The sequence below is a fragment of the Papaver somniferum genome, chromosome 7 (assembly GCF_003573695.1).
Source record: "Papaver somniferum cultivar HN1 chromosome 7, ASM357369v1, whole genome shotgun sequence".
Classification (NCBI taxonomy): Eukaryota; Viridiplantae; Streptophyta; class Magnoliopsida; order Ranunculales; family Papaveraceae; genus Papaver; species Papaver somniferum.
Genome location: NC_039364.1, coordinates 231,930,069 through 231,947,853, shown reverse-complemented (window position 1 = coordinate 231,947,853; position 17,785 = coordinate 231,930,069). Strand labels below are relative to the sequence as shown.

Below are 17,785 nucleotides of genomic sequence, written 5' to 3'. Positions count from 1 at the left end.
TTTTCTTCCAGTTCTTTTGTATTTTTCCATTAGAGTTTGTCATAAAATAATAAACAAAATTCCTCTTTGAAGAAGTGGTCTGGCAGAATCCTAAACACTTTTTTTAGTGGGAATGTTATAAATACCTTCCATTTTGATTGACCTTGCATAAATATTCTCCAAAGATAAAAAATAATTTTTTTTGAAGTTAACTTGAAAAAGTTGCTTCTAATAAAGTTACATCAATTTCTGGAAATAACTTGTGCTAGTTGCGTTGGCAGGAATATTTTTAAAAATTGAATAAAGATATATTTGAAAAGATAGATTATCAGGGGTATTTAAACAACTTTCCCCATTTTATTTTAATACCAAAGGAGCTTATCATCAGCTAGAGCAGAGCCGAGTCTAGCCAAGAGGCCCCTGGGACCATTAGTGACGGAGCCGGATGTTCACCTTGAAGGGGTCTAGAAGAATTACTTTAACAAGTAGTGAGCACGTGTGTTGCACGTGTGTTGCACGTCGACGATGATATTTTTCCTACTTTCCAAATAATTCGGTGGCAATTCGACACTATATTTTTTTATTTAAAAATTATCCATTGTTTGTACTTAAGAATCAATCATTTGTTTTGTTTTTTTTCTTATAGATTTTTTCAATTTTTTTCTAAGTTATGCCTAATTTTTAAGGAGAAAACATATAAGATTTGGAGACATATAAAAAAAGTTGAAAAACAAAAATTTGATATCATTATTTTTGCTCATTGCGTAGCTAATTTAAAGGGCTTTTCAAATATATAAAATTTAAAAAAATCCGACATGTAATTTAAAAGATACGAGATTTTTAAATATATAAAAAGTGCATTTATTTTTATGTCCCTGTAAACATTCTTTATACCACTTCTTTAAAATCTAACAGCTGATAAGAAAGAGGAAGTCTAATGATCTAACGGACGATAGCAATAGTTCGGACAGAATTTTATTTGTGAAATCTAACGGTGGAATTTTAAAGTTTGGAGATCCAACGGTTATATTTACTTAATTTTTACAATCCTTTGTTGCTAAATGTTAGATAGATGGAGGACTAAACACAAAATATGAGAGAAACATAAGGTTTTTTACATAAAATTAACTTATTTATTTTTTGTGGGGTGTTGGGTTGGGGGCAGGGGCGGAGCCAAGAATGATGGGAAGGGGGTGCAAAAATTTGTTATGGGTGCAACCAAAAATTTTAGGGGTGCGAAAATCAAAAACGGGCTTGTTTCTAAAAAAAGAAAAAAAACTTTCAAGGCTTAAAATGGGCCTTGGAGCCAACTGGGCAGGGGTGCAATGGCTAGCTCCGCCCCTGGTTGGGGATGGTGCTGCTGGAGCCACTGCCGTGGGTAGCATTGACGAGGCATTTCGGAGGCCGTGCCTGCGTCTGACGCGCAAGTTTGACGCATTTTATTGGAAATCATAGTCAAAATTTAGTAGTGAAGACATTGAAGCATAATTCCAGGTTTTGCCAATGAAGCTTGATTTGAAATTTGCGTTTAAACCCAACATATATTTAGGACTTTTTTAACAGTAACAGTTAAACACCATAATACGGTCTACCAAGTACGTCGGTCCAAGTTGCACAGTGCACACATTCAGGCTGAAAGGCTCCTGTGTCAACTGTCTCAGTCTATTTCAGAAAATTAATGTGTGTGCTGCTCTATGCTGCATTATGCCCACCCAACATGGGAATAAAATTGTAGTCCCGGACTCCCGGGGAAATGGTTTCTTTCTCTTCAGCTAAACATCTGACAACAAAGTGAAAGATCAATCACAGTATTCGTGACCTATGAACTTTGGTTTGAACCAGCACATTAATATGCTACCACGCTACCAAAAGGACATTCGAGAAACTTAACTAGAGAAAACTATCCAGAAAAGAATTCCAAGGTTTTTGCAAACTCTAAAGAACTGTGCAAAATTCTGAAATTATGCACTACAAGAAGAAAGGGCCTAAGCTTCTCATTGTTTCATCATTCAATTTAATCTACAATATTGGATATCTGGAAAGGAAAAAGAAGTAACAAAATCTGAGAATGAACATTTGAGAACCTTGCTTTTTTCTAAAACAATGTTAATCAGAGCTGTAATAGAGTTCCCAGCAGTTATCTCGATCTCCCTATGATGCAGTTCACGCTCTCCGATATGTTGCAGCTCCTCTTCCAAAATATATGCACAATGTCGTACGCAAATCTAAGGTACGTCAAGGAAACTCATAGGAACACCCAAAAATCTATTATATCCAAGCCAATACGAAGTCGATATTTTTTTTTCGAAAGTTATAATTAATTTCAGGACTCGACAAATATCCAGATCCGACGGCATATAGGTTTTCTTATCGGTTCAGTTTTTTGTTCTGCCACAACCCAAACCTAGAACCATTAGGAATTGGATCCGCATTATCAGGTCTGGTACTGGGTCAATCGGTTAGCGGAGGAAACCGATCCATTGACAACCCTACTCGGCCTTGGGGTTTAGTAGGGTGCACCCCGAAAACTATTTAAATGTAAATCTTAGGGTTTCAAGCTTAGATCTGTAACTTATGTTTCTGTTTAATCTTTTCGGTTAGTATACTGTTTTCATAACTCTATTTTCTTGTGTCCATCAATTTAGAGTTTTGTTTTTGGTGAAAGAATCACTCTTTATGAGGGCAAGTTTTTAATGATTGTATTTTTTGATTCCTTTCTTTTCATAATTCAGTAAAAAAGCCAACTCCTTGTTCTTACTGATCATAGAGATACCAGCAAAGTATTTGAATCGTATCCATTCTTTTTGACTCAACTATCAGGAAAATTCCATTTTTCACGTCTTTCACCTTAAAACATAACAATTTTCATGTATTGTTCTTAGTTTCATCATAGGTCGCGCTGATGATGCTAAAGTTAAAACCACTAATTCCTTGACAAGGAGGGCCGCCACATATCCATCATGTCCTTCTCCTTGTTTGTGAGGGTAGTGTTGATGTGGTCTGTGGCGACCCTCCATGTCAAGAAATTGTAGTTTTTATGGATAATTTTCTAGGCGCTAATCTTATTTCAAATTTGCTTTTTGGCGCTGATGATGCTAAAATTCCTTGGCATGGAGGACCGCCACATATCCATCATGTCCTTCTGCTTGTTTGTGAGGGTACTGTTGATATGGTCTGTGGCGACCCTCCATATCAAGAAATTGTAGTTTTTATGGATATTCTTAAACTTTCAGTTTAATTGAAAATGTGGGGGATATCATGAAGCTTATTATGGTATTTGTCCCTTACAACCCACCAGCAAACTTCGTGATATCTGCCATATTCTCCATTAAAAGGAAGTTTGATGAAGGTTTTTGGAGGGAGGAAATAATACGCCGGAGCTTTTCTAACTTTCAAGGTATGATTATCTTCTTTGTGTAGTTGGTGTGGTTTTTGTATGAACTTTATACATAAGGCTTTCATAACATGGAAAGCCACATAACTTGCAAACAAATATTTTTTGCTTCTTGTTTCTACATAGAATCAAGGTATGATTATGAAGCTGTGAAAGAATCGATTCGGTTTCAGAGTTACCCTTCAGATTAAATCAGCATGAATGAGGTCATTGTGGATGTGCAGGTGGTAAAGAATCGGTTTCTTGGGATTGGAATGTAATATACTGTTTCTACTGTTCATGTTACCCTTTTAGCCTGGTAGTTGGAAGAAATAAAACTACATCACATGAAATCTTCCTTTGAGGAAAACTTGTAGAATAATAAAGCCATGTGGAACAAATTAGTGACAATTGCTCTGCTAATATTGTTTGTAAAATTTTGTTAGTTTTATTATCATTATACAGAATACCAGAACCACCCATTTATTATATATAAGCAGGGAGGAAAAAAGAGCAACCCCTTCTCGAAGTGCGAAAGCGCAGTTTTAAGTACGGTAACAATTAAGTACTATGACACCTAGTTAGCAACTCGGGGTACGGGTAGTAGTTCGGGACAGCATACGTACGGGAATTATACGGATTCAGATAGGTCGGATCCGGTCAAAAATCCGGTCAACGGTTCGTTGTTCGGACAGTAATTCGGAACGGCATACGTACGTGTATATTCGTTTTATAAATGTGAGTTCGACACTTAAAATTCCGCTTACATATATCATAAATTGATAAGTATTATGATCTTATTACGAGACTAATTTTATTTGTATATTATTTATAAGATGAAAAAATACATTTTAGCGTGATTATTTAACAAGAAGTAAACAATTTAATCGTGTAAATGTATTATAAAACGAGTTTATAGATTTTTAACAAAAATTAACACATAAAACACTGGTTAAACAACTACTGATAGAAAATTTTAACTGCATAATTGTATTTAAATATAAAGTATATACAAAATCAAACAAAAACCAATCAACAGAACTCTGATCAGAGAGTTACCTATGAGAATTCTAGTTCGGAAATATCATTCGAATTCGGTCAGTTCGGATACGTTCGCGAATCATTCGTGAGGTCCATATAATCCGATAACTAGATTCGGAGTTCAAATAGTTCGAAAGTATCATTCATATTCGGTCAGTTCGGATACGTTCACGAATCATTCGGGAATGATTCCGATAATTACTGACTAGGCTATGACAATGCTTCTTCATCTATATCCACAAGATTCGGAAAGGCACTACTGCCAATCACCATTCCAACTCTTTGCACTTTCCGATGTCAAATTCTCTCTCTCTCTATCCACAAGTTAGAATGTAAAGGTTGGCAATCACAGTCCGATGGCATTGAATCATAATTCCAGATTTTGCCCATGCGATTCCAACTGCTTGATTTGAAATTTTTCGAAAACATATTTTAACATTGTGCAGTCATGTTAATACGGTCTACCAAGTACGTTGGTCCAAGTTGCTCACATTCAGACGGAAAGACTCCCGTGTCAACTGTCTCAAACTATTTCAGAAAATTAATGTGCTGCTCCAAGTTGCATTATACCCCATCCAACATGGGAATGAAATTGTAGTCCCGGGAAAATGGTTTCTTTCTCTTCAGCTAAACATCTGATCTGACAACTAAGTGAAAACTCAATCGCAGTAAACACACTTTGATTTGAACCGGCACACTAATATGCTACCAAAAAGATAAATATATTGAGCATGGTCTTTCTGACTAGTGACCTAACTAGAAAAAACTATCCAGAAAAGAATTCGAAGGTTTTCGCAAACTCAAAACAACTGTGCAAAATTCTGAAATTATGCACTACTCTCAATGTTTCAGCATTCAATTTAATCTACAATATTGGATATCTGGAAAGGAAAAAGAAATAACAAAATCTGAGAATGAACATTTGAGAACCTTGCTTTTTTCTAAAACAATGTTAATCAGAGCTGTAATAGAGTTCACAGCAGTTGTCTCAATCTCCCTATGATTCAGTTCACGCTCTCCGACATGTTGCAGCTCCTCTTCAACTAAAATATATGCACAATGTCATACGCAAATCTAAGGTACGTCAAGGAAAAACACAGTAACAATAATATAAGTAAAATAATAGAGCTGTCATATCCAAGTTCAAGTTCAGGTGTTAAACTCATAATTGAACTTCTAAGTCCTTATATCATACAATGGCCTGGTATCTAATGCAAATACAAAGCTACCTCGACTTGTATGAAATTGTGATGGTTTAAAATAATAAGCGAGCAAACTGACAAGGAGGAAAACAGGCTGTGAATATTCATGGTTTTATGAGTGCAATGAGTATCACAGCAACCCACAAAGATTATGCAATTCTTTTATACCAACACCACACAAATATTTAGCTGCTGCACACAGCTCAAACCTAAGTCCATAGTCTCCACTACTACTCCACCTAGTTTTGGCAAATTGAATTAGTCTCCACTACTACTCCACCTAGTTTTGGGCAAATTGAATTCTTAATATACTCGTTCAATATAAAATTAAAATTATGTGTAACCAAAGTGTAAGGGAAGGATACGTCCAGAACAGCACAAAGGACTGCAAATACATAAAAACAATGTTAGTACCTGCTTGAGAACCATGAAAACCAATAATAACTTCCAAAAAGATATTACCAAACCATCAAAGGAGGAGGTAAAGAAAATCTAATATCAAACTAAGATATGCAGGAAATTATGTTCAAAGATGTAGAAACACACCATTAACCCGCTCAAGAAGCCATCAAGAGTGACGCGGTTCCAAGAATCAAAGTATGCATGTACGTTAAACTTTGCCTTAGCTGCAAGTCCCACAGAAGTAACTGCCATGATGAGAAAGTAAAAGACAAAGCCGGTCAGGCTAGTGAATCCCAAAACTCCAGCTATGACTCCAGCAACTATTGACAGGAAGGTGCGGCTGTAGAAAAGAAAAATGTTCTGATAAGCAATCAAAACAAGAAAATTCAGTCGGCAGAAATGCCTCAGGAAGCATGTTGCATAAAATAAAGCGTGCACATCTATTAACTATATAAGTAACACTTATCCAAACTTAGACATCTTCTGATTTATTTTGACTGTTAATGACATGCCAAAACTGTAACTCGTCTTTCCAGACAATATAAAGAAAGGATATAAAGACAGTGCAGAATAAGCTTTGCTTTTCCTTTTAATCAATTTCTTCTTCATGCCACTGTTGATTTTTGAATTACCATAATTGATACCTCTCTAATAGGAACTTCAACATGATTGGAACACATGAATGGTCTTCACTCCTATTTTAACTTACTGAAAACATGCACACCCAGACGACTTCTCAAAGCACATTGACGACCACTTGCTGTAAGCCCGTAACTCATCCAAGTGGTTTTCCAAACACTAATTTGTGGTGGTTAGAATCTTAATATTAACTGTTTTTCTCCATTAAAGAAAAAGAGTTGTTAAAAGCAAGGAAAATAACAAGAGCAAAAAACTGCACTTATTATTAGCATCACTAACTTGGTAAAGTTCAACAATTATATCCAACTGGCAATTATTAAGTAACTTAGTACTTGTAGTTAACAAAAAGAAAAAACTTGTTGTGAAATATGAAAAGTAATGTACACAGCTCAATTTCATCCACTCATTCATCTCCAACTCCAAATATCATCACCTAGTCTACCAACTAAAGATTACAAAGCAAATATTTGGGATTCACTAAAAGAAAGAGAGTAGTTAAGAAATACGAACCTGTAGTAGATAATCTTCATGTTGCTTTGCAAATTTTCAGCACTGAATGTGGGAACATCCAGCTCATCACTGGATTTCTTAGTTGAAACATCCATAACTTGTACCTTGCAAACGAAATAGAAAATCCCATCAGAAACAACCCTATAAGATTCCGTATGAACTTTACGAATTTCAAAATTTCAGCTTCGAAGACATATGGCTAGCTAAAATACTATTACTAGTACTATACATGTGCATTGCAAATATTCTCCTTAATACAATCATGGGATGAACCATACACATTCAAGCCAGAGAGGTTTATAAAGTTACAAGGAGTAAGAGAAGGGTTTAAGTTGATCCCATTTGAGTCAGGAATGAGAGTTTCTTCAGGCAATGGCTTGTGGCCATGCGTGTCATAAAGGTCAACGGGTCACCTATTCAATGTTCTGAATGGGAATGAATAAATGGAGAAGAATTGGTGTACATGGCTGGACAGACATATTCAGCAGGCACAACCGCTAGAAGCTAAAGGTAGGCCTCGCCTGTATATGTTCAGGCATAGCTCCATTTAAATCAAGCCAGGGCTTGTCGCTGTAATGTTTAGCAGTTGGTTAGGCTTGCTTACACTTCTTAGTCTGGCTAAATGTGAATTATAACACAAAAACACTTGTATTATCAAGTACAACATTTTATATTATTTATCATAAACCCAAAACTTAGACTAGAAACAATATTTCGAAAAAAATCATCCGCACAGTAGGTAAATTTTACCAGGGATATCATATTCAACAAAGTTCATGTGAAACCAGATTTTTCTAAACCTTGTTACAGAACGAAACAACATTAAATATCTTACTTGAACACACCAACAACTTTTAGAATTGGGCATTGCAGCGTAGTCAAGATATCTATCTATACAATCGTATTCGTACAGATAGAAATCAAAATATTCCAAACATTGACATTCTAGATAGATTAAGAAGATTCCCAGAACAAATTCAGGCCCTCTATACTATAACACGCTTCAGATTCAATGACAACAATCACATTCACAGCTAAAATACTAATTTTGACACCACAAGTAGCATAAATAGAAGAATACAAGCTCCAGATCTCATCTATAACCCAAGAGTCTGTGGTAAAATCAGATCAGTGCAAAATAGAACCTCAGTAGGATAATAATTGATTGTAAAACTAGTAATTCTGTAACTTTAACAACTAAGAACTAGGGGAATCAATTTCCCCTTTTTCCTTTGAATAAAATAAATCAAAATTAGGGTTTGATAACATCATGGGTTCTCTAGTCATGACAGGCGAGGACATGTTATGGGTGAGTTTCGATGAATTTCAGAAACAAACTACTCTAATGAAAAATTGTCTGATCCTTTTTACTACATTAGAACAAGATCTTAAAGAAGAAATATGTAGCAATTCAAGAGAAAATTCAGTCAATTCGCTTATGAAACTGAAGAAACATGTTCTTACCGAAAGAGAAGTTGCAATTAAAGGAATTTTAAGATTCAGAAGATCCCTGTTGGCGTGAAGGATTGTGTCGATCCAGCGAAGTTTGTGTTAGAAACTTAGAGAATGGTTTCTGAAGTGTTTTTGAAGAAAGTCAAGAGTGATGAGAGGGATTTAGGATGGGCAGGGGCTTGCGATTTAAGAATGGGCATGTGTTTTGGTTGTTTGCCTGTTTGGGAATATCGGAATACGAGACCTATGGGAATGGGACACCAACAATGAAATGGGGCTGAATTATTCTTTTTTTTTCTTTTTTCTTTAAGAGCAAGTCTTATGGTAGAATCCATCCATCTTCCATCTTCCACGCCACCTCAGCACTTGGAACTGTGGATGGAAGCGCAAGTGTAATGGTGGAATAATATAAACGCTATTCTTAATGGAGCTAAAAAAACGCAATTAAGAATGGAGCTAAAAAAACGCTATTAAGAATTGAGCTTTTTTCTCAGTCGTTAGATTTCAACAACTCATTTTAAATCTACGGATAAAAAAAAACGCAATTCTTAATGGCGTTTTTTTAGCGCTATTCTTATTGGCGTTCAGCTGGATTCCACGGACCCTTCCACGAAATCGTGGAACCTTGCTTGAATTTTCTGTGGAAGACCCCAACTTGGAAGCCACTAGACTTGACATTCCATGGTTTTTCCACACTTGGAATAGTTTGGATTCCACCATAAGACTTGCTCTAAACGATTGAATCCTCAAAATATATTGAACATGAAATGACGAGGCTATCAAATACACCAAAATATGTTCTTATCAACCTATTCAAGACACATCTTGTGTGATCTAATATAGAGAGAGACTGTCAAGAAGATAGCAACCGCAAGATGTACACTTGGTATATAGTATAAGTTTGGACCGAACCAACTATGAGATCAAACCAAGTGTTTGATTAACGCACAGTGCAAATTACTTTATTATAACTAAAATAATAATTATAATGCGGAAAGTAAAGTAAAAGCACACAACAAGATTTTGTTAACGAGGAAACCGCAAATGCAGAAAAACCATGGGACCTACTCCAGTTTTGAATATTATCAGAATTAAAACTATAGGCAGTAATATAAATTGAGAATTAAAGCTAAGTAACCCTCTCCTTTGTACATTATGTGTGTAAATATTTAGGGCGCATATAGGCAGCAAGATTAATTGTAACCAAGCTGACAAATCCATTGGATTGGCTAATGCAATATCTAGAGCAGCTTTTAGGGTTATAGAAAAGTAGTCTGCATGGTGGTAGGATACTTACCACTGTGGTTATTTGCTTTTGAAATACCAGGTTGAGCATCTCCAATATAAGACCAATAGAAATATCCTTCTTCATTGCATTGCGTGTTGTGTCTGATATAGGTTTTACCACACCATGAATTAAAAAGTATGCACTTATCCTCTTAAAAGGACCAGTCATGATGTCACTAGAATGGAGATGGCAGAGACTTGCATGCACTTGGTACACAACCACATCTGTAGATATGTTATAACACTTTTCCCACGCCATATAAATATCATCATCGTTAATAATCATGTCCCTTCAAGTGTTTTTATTGTCCTCAGAGGATAAATGTTGATCATTCAGATGCCGAAAGAAAGAACTTTTACCCAAACCTCTCCCACCAACTCCATTACGGCGACCATCGAAGTTCTTGAAGGGGCATTGATATAGAGTGTTGTCTGGAGTGTCAACATCAAACAAAGGTGGTGGTTCTTGAGAGGATGTAGATGATTTTATTTTTGGCAGTGTGTAAAACAAAAATCTTGGAAAGTAATTGTCGTAACTACCTCTGAAAATCGGGTGCAAAGATGAAAAAAGGTATCGTAATGATGAGTATGAATGAGAAAAAAAAAGTGTGATAGGGATGTAGAATATATCTGAAAGTGATTCCCTATAAAAAGAAGAAAAACAATTTTCCGGTTTTCAATCGTCTGGAAATTCACATCGCTGAACATCCTCTCTCCTATTATCATTAATTAATAATAACAAGAACTTTAGAAGAAAAGCTTTACAAGTTTCCAAAAACCCACTGACAACGGCTCAAATTACTAAGATCATCAAAGTAATATTTGAAGAATACATTTGGACGTAACAACACATTTTTCCGTTATATCCAGGAATACCAGCAACAACCAATTCACTAACCTACAAAACATCAAAGCACACAATCCTAGTAGGATGGGAGGCACCACAGGAGCAATGGATTAAAATCAATACAGACGGAGCAACAAAAGGACACCCAGCCCCAGCAGGAGAAGACGTCATATGTAGAGAATGCACAGGAAAAGTCTTCTGGCAGTCACAACACCATTAGGAATAACAACATCAATGGCTAAGGCATGGTTCGAAGGAGGTTCAAAATCACTACTACAATTACTCCGACAACCGCACAGTGCACCTTGGTGCATGCAAGACATGCTAACGGAAATTAGGACACTAATACAATAAATTACAGCTACAAAGATATCATATGCGTACAGAGAGGCCAACCAGGCGGCTTATGAACTAGTCAACCAGGAGGTCAAACACCAAACAGAACACCCAACAAATGCGACAACAAAAATCTGACATGACCTATGCCCAGGTTTTCTTTCAAACATTGTAATGAATGACACGAACGGGGTTAAATATCCCAGGAATGTAAACTCCTTATGATTAATTTAAGTTGATTGCCCCTTTAAAAAAAAAATCTAAAAAGTTCAAAACAATGACACGAGTGATTTTAAACATAAAATGAATTTTTTACTGAGTTGTCAAACACCCAATAACTTTATTGAATTTCTCGGATCTAAAATCTCATGGAATTACAAATACCTCGGAATTATGAATTCCTCGATCAAATTCAATGTTGGGGTTGAACATATTGTAGACATTATAACCGACTCTCCCGACCCAGCCCATCCTCAAACCTAACCCTAGCTTGATTCACTGCTACGCGGTTATACTGTTTTATCAACCAATATTCTTAATTTAATCTGACCCGTTGATTTACACTTAAAACAACCCCGATATATTAATTTCCTCTCCAGCCGATTAGTGTAGATATAGAGGGAGGTTTCATCTTCCGCATTCACTTATTCTTCTCCAAGGTTTGTTCAGTGTATGTGTTTAATTTAAACAATCAAAGTAGCTTAATTGTTGGCTTCTATTCCATTCAATGGTTGTTGTGTAATCCTATAATTATAACCCATGTTTAATTTTTGTGATGATTGATGTGTTATCTTTTGATTTTGGGGTTTCTTTTCATATGTGCATTACTTATTTCAATTGTTGATGTATCATGTATTTATATACTGCTTCATTTATAGTGGTTTATATATAATTTTGTGAATTTCAGTTGAGGTCGTATCTAGTAGTAATCCCATGTTCAGTTCTATTCTTGTGTATTAGAGAAACACTTCTAGATGTAGTTTTGTTGTTCTTTTAAATGATTTTATCTTCACAATCAATATAATATCTTATATAATTTTATGAAACAATCTCAAATATTTTTGATAAAAATAAATTTTACGAAGTAAATTACCTTAGTTGTTTTGGCACCCCAAAGAAACGCACACATGCGATACTGAGGAAGTCCAAAAATTCTCATTGTTGCATGGGTGCAATTTTTTCAAGTGCCCAAATTACTAAGGTAAAATTACTTTGCAAAATTTTAATTTCATCAGATATATTTAAGATCGTATAATTAAATCATGGTTGATAAAATGATTGGTTGCCGAAATTTATATTTATCTTATTCTAGAATTGATTGCACTTTTTCATCCTTTTAAATTTTCTTATTAATTCTAGACTTCAATTAACATGCTAGTACAAATTCCCGCGAGAGTACATGCTCATAGAAAGAAATGAGATTTGATAAAGGTTTTTGTAGGTGGAAGGAGGAAATAATATGTAGGGGCTTATCTATCTTTCGGGGAAATAAATAAAATGAATACTGAAATATTACGCTGATGTGATGGAGTATCAAGAAACCATGATCCTTTATTACCATGATTTTTACACTCAAGTTAAAAAAGTAAGTATAACTATTATTCATGTCAATTTCTGTTTCTATTCAATTGATTGGAAAGATATCACACATGCTGATTATTAGTTGTAATAACCTAATCTTTTGTTCTATTTTATCAAGGTTCTCTTGAGGCTTTGTGTGATTTTCTTCGAATGAGTAATACCCTCTAGCTTCTTATAGCTGTAGGAATACTTGTTTCAACTTTATAACTTATAGGTGATAGATGGTTTAGTTTCGACTCGAAAGTGGACATTACTTTTCAGCTTGTTCAAAAATCAATCGGATCATAAACCAGCTCTAATGAGATACATATTAAAGTATATTTATTTTTGATTTATTTTAGGTTTGAAATTTCATATGTTATGGTTAGTATTTTACTGTTAGGGTCATTAACATCAACTTGTTTGTACTGTTTTACTGGGTTTACTCTATGGTTGGGGAATCTTTGATTCGGAGATAGTGTTGATGTCAATAAGTTCTTACTTAGATTTTTCGTTTTGATCTATATTTTTTAATTATACAAATGCACCGGTACCAATAATCCAGATTAATAGTGTTAGAGCGTTGCTCGGTCGAACTCGCATCCGTTGCTATCTCAAGCATGTTTGTCAATGTTAGTGATCAAAATTATAAGTCTTGATTTCTAGCCTACATAGCTAAAGGTCTCGGATTAGGATAGAAAGTGTAGTTGAGCTCAAGACTCCATGGCAATCATCATACAAGACGAAGGACTACTCAAGGAACTGGTGGGTCTTCATCGACTAAAAGGTATGTGGAGACTTGAACTTATCTATCACTCAAAATTCTATCTACTCTATCTCCTACTCTTGAGACAAAAGTCGTTTTGATATATAGACTTTCATTATACACATTTGCTATTTCGAGTCGAGTGTAAATCCCTTATCTATTTATCGAAATATGTGCTGGTAAGCTTTCTCTTTAGCCAAATTCATCTTTACCTAGTGACGAATGTCATGTTATGTATCAATCACTTTGGAAATTGCTCTGACGAAAAATGGTCTGTGAATAACGGCTATATAACGTACTCTGATAATGTTTCAATGATTTAAATGAGAGTTTAGATTAATAACTGTCGGTAGGATATAAGCATTATTGTGGAAACACATATATGTATAAGTCCTTATTCCTTGAACCAAAGTTTGCGAACTTTGTTGATCAAGAGAAACGGAATGTGGCGTGAGCCAAGTCCGCGAACTCAGTCCGCAAACTGGCGGAAGTTCTCGACTCGAGAATTTCTGCTGGAGTTTGTGAACTCCTTCCGTGAGCTTAATTCCGCGAACTTGAGCAGGTTATATCTAAAATCGGTTGTTCTTGAAATCATGTTTATATAAACTAAGGAATGCTTTTGCAAACCATGGCTATAAAGTTCATGAACCGATTCGAGTGAATCAAACCGTTTTTTCTTAGATTGTGTCTTGTGTAGTTACATAATATCTAAGCAATTGAACAACTCGTTAACTAGTTCATTTGAGTCATTTGAACTAGTTATGGTGAAGAAGAATATGGTGGATATGAAAGTGGTCATATGGCTAACCATTTGGTTAACTATTGTTGAACCAACAAATGTTAATGTTTGGGAACGGTTCATAAACCCAAAATTGAAAATTTCGTTTGTGTGTAACAAGCTAAGTTTTCGATCCAACGGTTGAGAAATATTAGCTTGAATCTAATCAGGTTTTCATCTAACGGTGAATATTGAATGCTTTGTTACCAAGCTAACATTGATTGCAAACCCTGATTTGAAAGACTATATAAGGGAGAACTCTAACAACTGGGAAACTTAATCCCCACGTCTTACTGTGATACTAGTTGCATAGCTATAGTCGATTCTCCTTTAACCTTTGGTTTCTTCTTCTAAAACCAGGTTAACGACTTAAAGACTTCATTGGGATTGTGAAGCCAGACCGATACTACTTTTCTTGTAGTTGTGTGATATGATCTTGCATCTTCTATCGTTACGAGTACAATTGTAATAATTGGCTTGAGATTTATATCTCCGATAGGCAAGATAGAAAAGTAATCACAAACACTCCGTCTCATCGTTTGTGATTCCACAATATCTTTTTTCGCTGCGTCGATTAGGATTATTGTGAGGTGATTGATAATACTAGGATGTTCTTCGTGAATATAAGTCTGGTTTATCAATTGGTTCATGCTCACCTTGATTTATCAAAAGACGGAACAAAACTCTTAGGTATATTCGTGGTATCTATTACCGTATACTTTTATGTGTGGTACATATTTGTTTATTAAAGTCTTCAACTTTGGGTCGTAGCAACTCTTAGTTGTTGGGATCAGAGGCGTAAGAGCATAACTGTACCTTGGATCAGTGTGAGATTGATTGGGGTTCAACTACAGTCCAGACCGAAGTTAGTTTGGAGTAGGCTAGTGTCTGTAGCGGCTTAATACAATGTGTGTTCAATCTGGACTAGGTCCCGGGGTTTTTCTGCATTTACGGTTTCCTCATTAACAAAATTCTGGTGTCTGTGTTATTTCTATTCCGCATTATATTTGTTTATATAATTGAAATATCACAAGTTGTGCGTTGTTCAATCAATTAGAATATCCGACCTTTTGGTTGTTGATTTAAATTGATTAGCACTTGGATATTGGTCTTTGGTACCATCCAAGTTATCTCTCTAGTATTTGATAAAGACTCGCTGATTTCTATTTGCTTGAATATATATCAAATCGAGAGATTGAGAATAAACTCTTTGATATACTTTTTATCTAGATTGAGTATGTCTGTCTAGTTGATTCTCTAGAAAGTATATTGGAGTTTGTCCATACAGATTGCTAAGCAAAATATTGGGTGTGGTTGTTGTACCCCCACTTTTTCAAATAGGACTAATTATGATACATTTTATATCTTAGCGGATTTCAATGAGATTTTATTGATGATCTGAATGTTACACACCCTGAAGCCTAAGTCTTGCATTATGGATTGTTCTTGTCTGAATCATCTTATTTCAAATTCATTTTCTAAGGGGTTTTGTTTTCAGTTGATTATGAAAAAGGAATCAATCTATATTTTGATGCATTGATGAGTTGAAGCACGCGGGAGCGTGTTGGGCAGTGGGAAATACCTAAAAAGTATTTGCCGTATGCCTTAAACAAAAACGACTTGTATTTTCACTGAGCTTCAAATATCTTTATAAATTCCCTTTTTTGTTACTTAAATATCATAATACCCATGCAATATATGTTCCTTTTAAATGGATTTTTGGAAAACACATCTGAAGGCTTATATAGAGACTTGATGAGAGTTGTGCAAAATTTTTCTAGTGTTCCTTTTTTTTTTTTTTACTTTAAAAGTTTACATTTGGATCCTCTCTAAAAAGACTAACAATCTTGAAGATTATATTATTTCTTGGTTTATACTAATCATATATAATGTTAACACGTGTTTATATTTATTGATTATTCCAAGTACTATCCTGGACATGTCATTCTAGAACTAGTAATTCTGTAATTGTAACAACTAATAACTAAGGGAATCAATTTCCCCTTTTCCTTTGAATAAAATAAATCAAAATTAGGGTTTGATAACATCATGGGTTCTCTAGTCATGACAAGCGAAGACATATTACAGATGAGTTTTGATGATTTTCAGAAATAAACTACTCTGATGAAAATTGTACTTTACTATGAAAAGAATTACTTGATCATTTTACTACATTAGAACAAGATCTTAAAGAAGAAATATGTAGCAAATTCAAGAAAAAATCCAGTCTTCGCGTAATGAAACTAATGAAACATGTTCTTACCGAAAGAGAAGGTACAATTGAAGGGGAATGTTAAGATTAAGAATATCCCGTTAGCGTTATCGGATTGTGTCGATCTATCGAAGTTTTTGTCAGAAACTTAGAACCTGGTTTCTGAAGTGTTTTCCAGGTGAAGAAAGTCAAGACTCGAGAGTGATAAGAAAACAACTGTGATTTAGTATGGGCTTGCGATTTGGAGTTGGCTTGTGTTTTGGTTGTTGATCCGGTAGTTTGAGAGTATCAGAATATATGAGACCTATGAGGACACACCACAATGAGAAAAGGGCTGAGATTGTTGATGTTGAGCTCTCTTTCTTTCTTTCTTTCTTTCTTTTATTTTCTTTTTTTTCCCAGGATTGCAGGACAAAAACCATATTCCCTCTGTTTTTAGAAAAAAAGGTACTATCATTTTTTTAGTTTACCTTATTTTAAGGCCAAAGAGAAAAAATGATAGCATCTTTCTTCTAGATGCGAAGGTAGTATTAATTTGAGAAGTGTAGTATAAAATCTTAGTTACCTTCTTCATAAAGACATTATACAAGATATTAGATCTATGCATGCCTTGTAGTTTCTTTCTTCGTAAAGATATTATACAAGATATTAAATATATGCATGGCTTGTACATTTGTTGTTGGATATGTTTGTATATATGTTAAAGGCTTCAAATTCCAGCCACCTTTGACCTTTGTCAAAGAACATGTCGCTGAGTTGTACTCCTTTTTGATGTGTTGAACTTGCGTTTGTGGATGATTATTCAAAAACGACTTGCATTGGTGAATTGTACTTTTTATTTGTCGGAGGCGATTGCATCGGTTGTTTACAATGAGCGATTATGCTCGAAGTGTATAGCAGATTGTTAGTCAGCTAGGTTGTAGTATGAAAGAGAGAATGGGTTTCTGCATGAAAAGCTAAGGAGGCCCATCCCGATTCCTCTTTGGCTGCACAAAATATTTTTTTCCGAACGAATAGAGGGAAAGCTAGCATATAACCGATAGATAGATCCGCTTCTTTGAAAGAAGCACCGATGGAAACAATCTAGTCTGTGGAGTGAGAAGATGACATAATAAATGGAGAATGTGATTTATGGGTGGAAATGGAGAAAAAAGGGTGATTTCGTATTTTCTCGATCAAGATAGTTGGAAAAGGGTTGATGTTTTCAAAGTAAATAATGCATCGATATTCAAAGAAAAATTGGATTGAATAGAGGTGTGAAATCAGAAGTATCGATTAAAAAAGCAACCCACACTTGAAGGGAAAAGTAATGAAGATGAAAGACGACAACAAATAGAGAGAAGGAATACCAAACTGCCTGACCAAATGGGTAATTCAATAATAGATGGTGATTGGATTCAA

General features: G+C 35.1%; 1 protein-coding gene and 2 non-coding genes across 3 annotated transcripts; 2 read left to right on the top strand and 1 right to left on the bottom strand.

Annotated features, from left to right (window-relative positions):
- Positions 1-5,096: 5,096 nt before the first annotated feature.
- Positions 5,097-8,787, bottom strand: LOC113299820 (ER membrane protein complex subunit 6-like). The gene is made up of 5 exons (XM_026548911.1): positions 8,611-8,787; positions 7,147-7,250; positions 6,142-6,337; positions 5,961-5,980; positions 5,097-5,467 (listed from the first exon to the last, which is right to left on the bottom strand). The coding sequence occupies exons 2-5, from the start codon at positions 7,239-7,241 to the stop codon at positions 5,437-5,439; spliced, it is 342 nt and encodes a 113-aa protein (XP_026404696.1). The 5' UTR covers positions 7,242-7,250; positions 8,611-8,787; the 3' UTR covers positions 5,097-5,436.
- A 6,725-nt stretch (positions 8,788-15,512) lies between these two features.
- Positions 15,513-15,595, top strand: LOC113300857. The gene has a single exon (XR_003335966.1). It is a non-coding gene; the product is annotated as a small nucleolar RNA R11/Z151 (small nucleolar RNA).
- A 107-nt stretch (positions 15,596-15,702) lies between these two features.
- On the top strand, positions 15,703-15,812 carry LOC113300863. Its single transcript, XR_003335971.1, has one exon. It is a non-coding gene; the product is annotated as a small nucleolar RNA Z152/R70/R12 (small nucleolar RNA).
- Positions 15,813-17,785: the final 1,973 nt, after the last annotated feature.

What these genes read in the sequence shown, in the direction of transcription:
- LOC113299820 (XM_026548911.1), bottom strand. Translation starts at nt 7,241, where the DNA reads ATGGATGTTTCAACTAAGAAATCCAGTGATGAGCTGGATGTTCCCACA. An exon ending in ATGAAGATTATCTACTACAG is followed by an intron (nt 6,338 to 7,146) that starts GTTCGTATTTCT and finishes TCTTTTCTACAG; the next exon opens with CCGCACCTTCCTGTCAATAG. An exon ending in TCCTTTGTGCTGTTCTGGAC is followed by an intron (nt 5,468 to 5,960) that starts GTATCCTTCCCT and finishes GACGTACCTTAG; the next exon opens with ATTTGCGTATGACATTGTGC.